At 44.8% G+C, this 12,212-nt stretch overlaps 1 protein-coding gene across 3 annotated transcripts in view; it reads right to left on the bottom strand.

Annotated features, from left to right (window-relative positions):
* Window positions 1-11,841, bottom strand: part of LOC144734845 (insulin-like growth factor 1 receptor) — a 118,371-nt gene extending 106,530 nt beyond the window's left edge. The window contains exons 1-2 of one of the 3 annotated variants that reach the window (XM_078617257.1): window positions 11,731-11,841; window positions 9,162-9,488 (exon numbers count right to left, since the gene is read on the bottom strand). In XM_078617257.1, the coding sequence (XP_078473383.1) occupies window positions 9,162-9,246 (85 nt within the window). In that variant the 5' untranslated portion in view covers window positions 9,247-9,488; window positions 11,731-11,841. Of the gene's footprint in view, window positions 1-9,161; window positions 10,011-11,730 lie in introns of those variants that run through there. The other 2 variants (XM_078617256.1, XM_078617255.1) reach the window with 2 other exon arrangements.
* Window positions 11,842-12,212: the final 371 nt, after the last annotated feature.

The following is a 12,212-nucleotide window of genomic DNA, read 5'->3' as shown; positions in this document are numbered from 1 at the left end:
GATATGGAAGCGTAGAAGTACTATACAACAATGGGGTTTGCTGCACTGGCTTCTGCTACCCACAATGTAGGCCCGCAAGCCTTTAGAACTGTTTATTTTGTTGTCCTTCCCCGGCACTTCTGATTAGCAAGGTTGGCTATTTACGGTGCAAAAGAAATTCAACATACATAGATACATAGAGGCCCTGTGAAAACCCTTATAAGGTGGACACCAATCTGGGCACTATCCAGGCTCAAACCTGCTTGGCTTCCCTAGGTCTGATATCGGGCGAATTGTGCGTGATGTGGTCACAAGCGACCCACAGCGCAGTCGGCATTTATTTATTAAGTGATATTTATTTACTTAAGTTATTTATTTTACACAAACGGCCTTCTTCGAATTGCGGTCACAGTTGTATGCGCTGGATGCACTGCGAGTCTAGGGCATGTCTCTAAAACGCAATTAACCTTTTAGGCACAGTAACCATGGTAAAATATATACACACACACCAATTATTGGAATAAATATAAGCTGTAAAAACAATGGCAGATCTTCTGGGGTTAGCTTAAAGCATTTTCTATCCTCCTCCACCAAAGACCACGGAAAGACCTACAACAAAATGATCACCAATTTAAATACAAACAACATCCTAAGTCAGGCCAATACTAGGCCAAGTAAACAACCAATTTACTATTTTCTCAGAAACTGCTCCGAGCTGAGAGATACTGCCGTTAAAAAAAAGAGTTTCGACCATATAATCTCTCAGTTTTTTTTACTTCACCAATTTTTTTCGCAGAACATTGCAATCCACAAAGGACTGTGTGTCCTATCCCTTGAAAACGGATACAAAAACAAACATTTCCTGTACCTGCAAACCATGCAAAAATCTCCCGTGCACTGGGCTCCAGACAAGTGAAACATTCAGTAAACACACACACACAAGACAAAGATCTACCGTCCAGGCTTCATAGGCTGTTGCAGCGAGGGCTGTTAGCGAGCATATATTAAAGACCGACACACGACACATGCGGCGGTGATATGGCCACCTTTGTCTGCCCGGTGTTGAGGCTGAGTCCACCTAGGAGAAGCCCAAAACAGGTTGAAATATCACTCACTACTGCACGAGAATAAAACTTTGTTAGCGTAGTTCGTACTGCAATGGGCTAGGAGCAGCATCACCACTCCTCATACATACATACACACAAAAATAAAAAGACAAATATCCCCCTTCTAGCCTTAACATTATTTTGGGGCAAGTGCTGTTAGAGAGCACCTATGAAGGCTGGTATGGCGCACGAAGGGGTGGGAGCCAACACCGCGCCCAACCACATTGACTCCCTGCTGCTGATGTTTACACGCCACACTAGGTACTCATTTAAGGCTAAATCGACCTCGAGGAGACCCAGGACCGGCTCAATTATTCGGCCACTGTTGTTGATCGTGAGCGGCAATCGGGGGTTCATCGCGCAGTGTGCCAACCACAACACTACCGCTCCCCACACGTGCGGTGCACACGCACGCACGAGAGATTTATGCAACAAAACAAAAGCGGAAAATGACAGCGTTTGGCACACACGATTTTTGCGGACTCGTTGCTCTCAGGACGCTGGGTCGCCGAGGGGCAAAGAAATTTGGGTCTTCTTGGTTCTTTCGATAAAGTCACGTAGAAGGGAAATAATAAAATAATAACAATAAAACATAATAAAATACAATTCTCACGACGTTTCGGCCACAACGCAAGCAGCCGTCCTCAGGTGAAGAACAGGGCTGTCTTTCCGACAGTTGTGGCCGAAACGTCGTGAAAATTTTATTTTATTATGTTTTATTTTTATTATTTTATTGTTTCCCTTCTACGTGACTTTACCGAAAGAACCAAGAAGATGAATCCCTGCAGTCACGAAAGCTTTAAATCGAAATTTGGGTCATCGCTCCCACAAGGTGCATTAGGGTAAGAGCCCAACACACACAAGTGCTGAGTGCACTGCTCCCACAGCTCTTGCGCTACAGGGCCTTCCCAGAGGGTGGAGTACCTTCCAGCTAACAAGCGCAGCTATTCCTCTAAAGCACACCTTCAATTTGCTCTTCTTGTTGTTCATTTGCATCTTCTGCCTTGTCGAATATTCTTTTCCTGCTCCTAGCCCGGTCCCGGGCCTCCCCTCAAATGAGTATCTGGTGCGGTGTCTAAGAATTGCCACTCAGGAGACAAAGGCGGCCGGGCGTGGTGCTGGCCACCCACCCCCTCGTGTGCTGTGCCGGCCTTCATAGGTGCTCACTAACAGCACTTGCCCCGACAGTCTGCTCAGGCTATATGGGGGATCGTTCTCTTTGTGCGCAAACGGCGCTCCCACATACACATGGGTCGGGCGTAAAAAAGAAAAAAAAATTACCGTCATCATCATCTATTGTCAATCCAACTGCTGGATGAAGTAATCGCCAAGCTGCTGCCATCTCTCACGATTCGGGGGGGAAACCGGTTATTATCATCATCATGAGAATGGGTAAAACCCATTTTTATGATGATGATGATAAAGCTCTACCTGGGTCTCAAACCAACAGTTAAAACAGCAGAAATACGCATCACAAAAAAAACACGGAAAGTATATTAGGGGTGGCCAGTGTGGCACAGTGGTTCAGGTAGAAACACTATCAAAACCCAGCCGCCCGAGTTCGATTCCTGGCACACGGCTAGCATCAGTGGCAAGCAACGGCAACCAATCTCCGCCAGGCCAGGATGGTCTAACCCAAAAAAAACCTCTATTATGGGTGATATTGGTCGCGAAAGCCTACGTGTTAAACTGAGGATGGTGAAGTATGGTCAACTAACACATGATGGACACGACATAAGGAGCCTTGACCCAGCAATATATTTCCAAAGAGCCGTAAGTAATTATTATATGGAGGCTATACAGTATTTCCCAAGCACTTATCATTCATGGCATAGTCTAATCGAGCAACCAAGAAAGAAATATATACATATGTGTAACGAGCAAGGAAAAATAAAGTTGAAAACAGGAGTAGTGTTTGGGAAAACAGTCCCAAAAGGAAGACAAAACACGAGTACGATTGTACATCGTTAAAAAATATATAATCACCGCAAAAACAACCTCTTTTGGCCAGACGTACCAACCCCCCTCCCCACACACCACTGACAAAAACACGTGCATGACCACACACGTACAAAAAGCGCTCAGGTTTTTGTTTTTGTCCCCTGGTTTCCATGCAGCGGTTAGTTCTATAAACAAAAGGAATTCCTGAAAATCTTAAAGAGCTGCCCCCGCTGCAATCCCCTTAAACAGTACACGGACGTGCAAAAGCTGGGGGTCAGGTTATGCTGTCAAACTAAAGTGCATAACAAAGGGGTTGTTTTTGGGTTAGATCTCGTAAGTAGAAATGTGTCGTTCAACCCGCCCGCCGCCACCCGACGCAGCAAACAACAAGTAAAGGTTGGTCCACGTACACAAAACGTGTACGTGGACCAAAAAGCTTTCGTGACTGCAGGGATTCACCTTCTTGGTTTCTTTCGGTAAAGTCACGTAGAAGGGAAATAATGAAATAATAAAAATAAAACATAATAAAATAAAATTCTCACGACGTTTCGGCCACAACACAAGCAGCCGTCCTGAGGTGAAGACAGAGCTGTCTGAAAGATATTTTTATTTTATTATGTTTTTTTATTGTATTATTTCACTTCTACGTGACTTTACCGAAAGAACCAAGAAGATGAATTAGTTACTACTTTAGCCCACCGGTGTTAGTTGCTTAACGACACAGACATTCTTATTATGAATATAATATTGGTCGCGAAAGCCTACGGAGTCAAACTAAAGTACAGTAGACATACTGACATTCCCCGCCACAAAACGAGAAAAAAAGTCATTCCTGTCAAACCCTCAAGAAGTTTCAGAACGACGATGGTCATGTAATGGCAACTAATAAGTAAGACTTAAAAGTGGACCGACAATGGCGTTGGCATTAAAAGTTCAACTAGAAATAAAGCAATTCTTATGGAACTGCAGCGCTGCATTGAGGATAAAAAATGTGGTGGTCACTGAAATGTACAGAATCTCTACGTTATTAAAACCTTGGCTGTCTGAAAACCAGGGCAAGGGCGTCATATTGTTTTGTAACTTTTTTTTCATCGCCGTGATCACCTACGGTAGTAACCCATACGGTATTTACAATCCATGATGTTTAAAAATCCAAACCAACTTCACGTGACTTTCAAAACTTGCTACCAATGCGCGCGCACACACACACCCCCATGTCCCCCTTCATTTGGAACAACAATGACCTTGGCAGACAACTTGCCTTGTGACATTGTACATAAACACGTAAAACATGTAAACAAATAACTTGACGCCCGCCGACTGGCCCACAACAGAAAACTTTTAGTAATTCTGGTGGCAGAAAACCAATGGATCTGGCCCCTGTTCCAATACGGCATGTCACGAAAACTTGAAGCAAAGGAAATAAAACTCCCGTATGGGCAAAAAATATAAGATGTCATATTTCAATCTGTTGAATCAGCCCTGCTTCTCTTTCTCTCTCTCGTGTGGCAGCGTTTATCCAAAACGTTCAAGAGTTGGGTTTTTTGGGGGGACGATGTTTTTGTTGTTGCTGTGACAAGAACTTTGTCGCGACTCGAACGTGTCTCATCGAGAAAAATAGTAAAGGGAATAGCAAGATTTTTCCCAAACGAGCCGGAGACATTTTCTCTGGACGCCGCACACAGGGAGGGCACAACTTTGTTGGGGGGGGGGGCGAGAAAAAACCCGAAGCAGGAAGAAAGAAAATGTGGACAACGATGAGTTTCGGTGGTCGATCGTAACAAGACACACACAATACACAACTCGTGATGAGCGATAGCTGAACCCGCTCTGACCGGCTTTGACGTGACACGGCTTGCGGATGGGAGCCTTCCTTCATCGAGCAGTGGATTGATAAAGCGCTGTTACAACACCATCATATATATATCTTGATAAAGACTGTGGGTATGGTACGCAAACAATACCATTACTGTGTATACAGAGTGTGTGTGTCCTTATGCAACTCGGAAGCAGGCGACAAACATCGCGGGCAGCGAAACACAAGTTGTTTCTCGTGATTGTACGAACGCAAGTTATTTTACTTAAGGTGGGGAAAAACAACTGGTTACCTTACGAATTATTAAGATTTTAATTTACGGCACTTTCATAGTTTATGATGAGCTGCAACACACGCGTTTCGTTGCTAGTCCCCCCCACTAAATACGCGGTACAACGGAGCCGTTTTAAACTCGATTTTAATTTAACTACAGTGGCCCTTTTCTTTTGTAATGTACACAAACTCTGGTTCAAATCTGCGACTTTCATTTGTGTTCTTGAACAGTCCGTACGGGTCCTCCCTTGATCGAAAAACAGGTCTGGAGTTTCAACAAGCTTACTGAAAATACTTTGGCAACAGGCAAAAAAAAAAGAATCTCTGCTACCTTGCGTTCGCTAAAGCTTGTGAACTCCACAATTGTAAATAAAAATACAAACTTGGCAGGTCATTGGTGCAGTGGGTATAAGCGAGCAATGGGTGTTTGCGTTGTTTCTTCTTCTTTTTGAACAAGCCCACACGATAGGGCTTTCATTAAAGACTCGTGAGAACTTTAACACGGGTTCCAGGCTCCTCATTTCTGACCCTGGTGGTCGTGTTTAGCAATGACTTGTGCGACCACCACTGAGAAGTGGGGGTCTCCATCATATTTTTCACATGAGATCCCCATTAGGGTGGCATCCGGAATCCAAATTAATAGTTTTAAAATGTCTGTGTAACTTAAAACGACTGCAGACATCAGATAAATGATCGCAAGTGTACGCCTAATGTCGGCTAAGTTACAAATCCAACAAAGCAAGTTGCTCTTTATGTTTTTTAAGAACTGTATTTATCGTTTCTCACTATTCGACCAGAAGCGTTCACAATCAGTGTAACATGTTTCAGCAACTGCCTTAGTAATGTGTAGCATTTAACAATGAACGTAGCATTAGAGGCGTTGTTATTATTATTGTTGCGCGCCGTTCTGAAAGTACATTTCAGTGTGGTCATGACTTTCATAACAAGTGTGCATTTCCACGAAAGATAAATCACTCCGATATACGACTTGCGTATCGCGTGACATAATCATTATACGTCCTAAACTTGTGTCAATTAAAAAGTACAGGGCTATTTCACAAAGTACAAACAAGTGCCGTTGATATCGTTGGCACAGATATTTTTGTTTCGTCTTGTGGAAACGGAAAAGAAACATCCATTGTGGAGATCATAGTCTCTGAGATCATTGGGAACACATCACACATGAACAGCATTAGTCGCCCAGCTGTCTGCTGCACATTACATTTCGTGGCAGTCGAAGGGGGGCACCAGAAAGTTAGCTTAACACGCAGGCTTTCGCGACAAATATTATTCATAATATAGGTTTTTGGGTCAGATCGCGTTATTTATAAATGTGTCGTAACCCCCCACCACCCGACATGGCCAAACAGTAAAAAATGTGTCACGTTTTTCAAATAAACTAAATAATTCACTTCTTTTAGCCCACCGGTGTGTTGAAGAGAGAATCAACAGCATTTAAAAAATTTTCATACGACGTTTCGCTGGTAATTTTTACACATTTACACAGTTTTTACTGTTTGGCCGTGTCGGGTGGTGGAGGGTTACGACACATTTATAAATAACGCGATCTGACCCAAAAACCTATATTATGAAGAAACTTAGCTGATAACCTCCTCCTTCATCCTCGTCCTGGAACGCGAGACTTTTAAAACGTGGAAAGTGTTTTATTTGTTTTTTAGTAGCAACTTATTATCGCTCAAAACAATCACGAAACAAAGACGGTCGATAAATCTGACCTCCCCTCGTTTTGAAGCTACAAAGACAAAGATCCACCGTGTAGCCTGTAACAGACTGCTGGGGCAAGTGCTGTTAGCGAGCAGCACCTATGAAGGCCGGCACGGCACACGAGGGGGTAGGTGGCCAGCACCACGCCCGGCCGCCTTTGTCTCCCCACTGACGATGTTAGCACCGCACCAGGTACTCATTCGAGGCCGAGACTACCTAGGGGAGGTCCATGATCGGTTCAGATAATCGTCACCGGTGTTGGCCGTGAGCGGGAATCGAACTCAGGTTGCCGGGTTCGTAGCGCAGCGCGCTAACCACGACACCACCGCTCCCCACACACAACAACATCCATCACGAAAACCTGCCACACGTCAACGCCGAATGGTGCGGGAGCATCATGACCAAATTTCCACGTGGTTCTTTACACAATTCTGGGTTCATTTATGTTATCATCACCAGCAAATGCCCTGTCGGATGAACGCATCTCTCCAAACCGTCCTATCATTTTGTTTTATACCTATATATATGCGTTTTAACAACTGCTACAATCGGCTTTTTAGGCTTCCATGAAAATATAAAACACGTGCATTGCGGGGTGTGAGTGCACTCCATAAATCAAATGCTCGCGAACGACGGTCACGAATTATTACGACTTTCAAAACGTGGGGGGGGGGGCACCGCGTTTGTATCATGAACACGACGGAGTCCCCTGTTAGTGAAGTCCACGCAATCTGTGAAGTCCACGCAATCTGTGAAGTCCACGCAATCTGTGAAGTCCACGCAATTTGATCAACGTTTCAAAGTCACGAATGACACACGTGTGTGTGTGTCTAGACGCCTTCCATTTGCAGCCTGGATGATGCTCAACCTCAACACCGTAACCCCCATGCACTTGGCACTGGATGTACCGTGAAATTTGCAATTTCTCTATGCGCAAACGTCGTGATATGACCACAATACAACTATGTAATTCATCTACTAAAGCATCCGGTGTTGTACATCTATTTGCAGGTAGTACGTGTACTGGACTATACTTGCCACACTACCAAGTGCTGTACAGATTTTTAATGCACTGCACGTATTAAAATGCTGCATAAGTGATATACACATTGTGATTAATCAGCAGTGATGTATATATACACACACACTACTGGACGGCAGTAACCGGCACAGAAACATGGAATCGCCACCACTCAAGACACCCAAGATGATTGATGTTCATAATAACAACACCGTCGATACCAACAAATCCCTTTACAGTATTTATCCAGACCCACCACCCAACCCAAGACACATTTTCAGGAGGATCCTGCCATGATCCGAAACGTTTGACCACTTACCACTCACATTTGCCACGGGGGTTAAAGAGTAACGATGACTTTTAAGCCACACACGGGCAAGAGAGCAATTTGCCGTAATAACCAACAACCTAAACGACCATTTCGTGTCATTGATTGCAACCTTATTGCTGCAATAACAACACCACCACCAGCAGCAACAACAACGGACAGGGCCCAACCAACAACAACCACCACTACCACTAAAGTTTTCCTACCAACTAAACCCCTGGGACGTGTGTGGTTAAAGAGCTTTATAGCTCATCGGATTCCTCCAGTATAATCGCATGCGTACGTGTCTTGCGAAAATCTGTATCCAGCACCAATTAATTAATGTTTGCCTACAAACAAGAGCACATTATTCGAAAGGCCACGGATGCAACGATCGGGGATGTGGATAGGGTTGGTTAGCTGAGTGGTGGGGGGCATTTTCTGTCTATTCGAACGACACATGTGGGGGGCCCCCCCTATTAGCCCTCTTTCCCAGCGGTGGAAACTATGAGCGTCTCCGTTAATCATCTATGGAATGTCCCTGCCCTGCCCCCACAACAAGAGGGGGGCCCCCACGTGAAGAGTGACCCCGAGAGAGAGAGAGAAAGGAGGGAGGAGGAGGCGGTTGGTGGTGATGGTGGTGGTGGGGAGGAGGAAGAAGCCAAAAAAATAACAAAAAAATATTACGAGAAAAAAAGAGACGGGGAGAGAGGCTGGCTGGGGAGCGTAGCAGCAGCAGCAATAACAACGATGCAAGTGACACGCGTTTGGGGAAACCACGGCACAAGAGGGAAAAGCAGAGCGGGTGAATGGGGAACAACAACAACAACAACCAAAAATTTACATCGGCACGTGTGCGCGTGAGTGGGCGAAACGCGAAATAAAAATTTGCTGTCGATCGGATGTTTTTTTTAATTATTATAATAATAACAAACATACGTTGTGAATACATAATTGACGACGAGAATAACGCAAATCGCAAGAACAACTTACTTTTGGCGGAGGCGAGGCTTGACGTGGCCACGCAACACAAACACAGCAGCAGCAGCCGCCGTCGTGAACACAGCGGAGACTCCATGTCGCGTCTTGCCGCCTCCTCCTCCTCCTCTCCCGTCTCCCTCCTCTCGCTCGCCTCCCTCTTCACCAAAGCAGATCTTTGCCTGTTTTTCTTCTTGTATCGTCTCCCGTATCTCCACCTCCTCCTCCTCTCTTCTCTCTCTCCTTCGTCCTCTCTCCTCGTCCGTCGATCGCCACCGCCACCACCTCCACACGCGGTGTCCTATCGGCCAGCCGTTGTTGTTGTTGTTGTCGCCTCCACGACTAAACCACACACCACCACCACCAAACACACAGCACAACACTTCCCTTCTCCTCTCTCCTGCTCTTCCCCCCCCTCCCACCACCACAACCCTCCTTCTCGACGCACAACAACAACCACCAACCAAACACTCCTTAACGCCACCACCCACCACCCATCTCGCCACCCACCTAAACCAAGCCACCCTTACTCGCCCCCAGCGATTTTTCTTTTGATCGAGGTCAGTGCGATTGGTCGGTGGTGGTTGTTGTTGTTGTTGCTGGTGGTGGTGTTGTTGTTGTAGCCGCGTCTTGGCGGAGAGCCGGGGGCTCGTGTCTGTCTGGCTGTCTGTCTTGTCTGTCTGGGTGGCTGCTGAGCTGGGTCTGTGTTGTCTGGCTTGATGAGGTTGGGGGTTGGGTTGGGGCTGAGCTGGGTGGTGGCTTCACGTGAAACGAGGATGGAAGGAGGAGGAGGGAGGGAGGGGGGAAGGAGGAGGAGGAGGCTGTGAACGGCGAATGAACCAGCGGATGGGGCAGGCGCCCAATGAATTGCTAATGTGGATTACGAGACGGCTCCTAGGCCCTCCCTCCCACCCCACTCTGCCACTATCTTCACCCCGTACGCGCAATTTTTTGAGTGTCTCGATTTTTAAATTTACAAAAAATTAGGAAAAAATTAAAAATTTCTAAATTTAATTGGGGGAAAAAAAAAATCTGTGTATACAGTATGGGGTGGGTTTTTTTCAAGTAGCAGAAGTAGTCGTTTTTTTTAATAAGCTGATGTACTTTACAGGCACATGGAAATGTTCAAAATAAAAAAGACAATTGTTAAAAAGGGTTAAAAAATACAGATATCGAGATATAAAATAACGGAATAAGGGTGAATTTTATCAAATGTTCTCACGATTTTGGGGAGACGTTCTGCATGAGCCAAAATAATGATGCGAAGTTGTCGCATATAGGTCTGGCCCCAAATATTGAGTTCTTTGGAGAGCCCAGAGCAATATGCTCATTGCATCCTTAATTCCCGAAATTAATAATAAATAAATAAACTATTCTATTAAAAAAAATATTTCAAAATATTCTGCCATAAGTATGAAATGTGCGATTGCAATGTATTTTTAATTACCTAAATAAATAAAATCAATGCGTTTACATTTTTGTTTTAATATATTCTGCCTTGTTTTTTTTCAAAGCGTCATCACCGTATTTTTTTTTATTAAAGACTTACTTAATAAAAAAAAATTGTGTTAATTTTCGTTCTATTTTCATGTACCTTATTCTCGTACAAGACATCAAGGTTTTGCGAAACACGTTTGTTTTGTGTTTCGAATGCCTTCGTTATTAAAGTAAATTGCCATAAAGCGGTGCTTTCCACAACAAGAACGGGAAAACACCCTCGCTGTTTTATTTATATCTCTCTGTTACAAAATATAATAAAATAAAAATCGCCGCAGCTACATGCAAAGTGTTCACGTGAATAAATCGGCCTTTTTAACCCATCCCCAAATTGCCCTTATTAAAAAAATATCACCTTCAAAATTAAATCAAAATATGGGATATAGTTTGGGGGGGGGCGGGGAATATCCCAACCCGAAATTTTTTTACACATATAATAAAAACATGTTTTAAGTCAAATCGGAAAACGCTAAAATTACAACCCAAAACAACATTATTTTTGGGGGGAGGGAAAATTAAATAAATATAGCGAAATAAACAATGACCCTCCCCCCCAAACGAAGCAGTCAGTCGGTAGCTGCCGATTGTAAACAACACGGGCAGACGCAGGTTAAACACACAGACACACGCGTAATGTAAATGCACACATCACATCATACACCACGTCCCCAATTAACGTAAGCACTACGATCACAGCACACGTTGAAATAAATAGAGAGACCGGACCTACGTGTTTATAAACTCTGCACGTTGCGGCCGAACGAACAACAACAACAACATCCCTCTCGCTCCACACACACACACCCAGACAACAACACACACACACCACCACCATCATCACTACCAACCAGCCCCGCCGCAGAGGCACACACACACACAGACACGCAACCAATTAGGGTAATGATAACAATGATGATGGTTCGTGGTGGTGCTGCTGATGAAGATGATGATGATGACGACCGGCAGCGGTGGTGATGATGATGCTGATGCTGAATATCACTAACCCCTCGGAAAAACAAAACCGCGGGTCCTGCAATCCAGAGATTAAATTTCGAGCGAATAACCAAAAAATAATAATAATCCCTACCACAACAAGGCGGAATCAAGACGAAAACCTGCGGCACGTTTGTCGTAAACAACAATACCCTGGCGGCCTCCGATTGGCCAAGCGGGCCGAGAAGAAGAAGAAGACGGAATGGGGTGGGGGTGGTGAGGAACCGGCAAAACCCCGACACGGATTTCGTAGTAGCGAAGATCCGGAGCGAAATTCGCGGCCACCGGGCTTCATGGCGGCTGCTTCAGTGCGGTGGTGGTGTGGTGGGCTGGAAGCGAAATCCGGGATGGATCGCTGGTTGGCGGTCCGGATTGGATGAAAACAAAACACCTAAAATCGCAGGCAAACTCAGACGGGTTTGGAAACACAGCATTCGTTTTCTTGGTTTTTTCGGTAAAGTCACGTAGAAGGGAAATCATAAAATAATAAAAATAAAACATAATAAAATAAAATTCTGACGACGTTTCGGCCACAACACAAGCAGCCGTCCTCAGGCGAAGACAGCCGAAATAACC

Source organism: Lampetra planeri, chromosome 53 (assembly GCF_965212315.1).
Source record: "Lampetra planeri chromosome 53, kcLamPlan1.2.h2, whole genome shotgun sequence".
NCBI classification, from domain to species: Eukaryota; Metazoa; Chordata; class Hyperoartia; order Petromyzontiformes; family Petromyzontidae; genus Lampetra; species Lampetra planeri.
The sequence above is the reverse complement of the archived record's forward strand: the minus strand, read 5'-3'. Positions and strand labels throughout refer to the sequence as shown.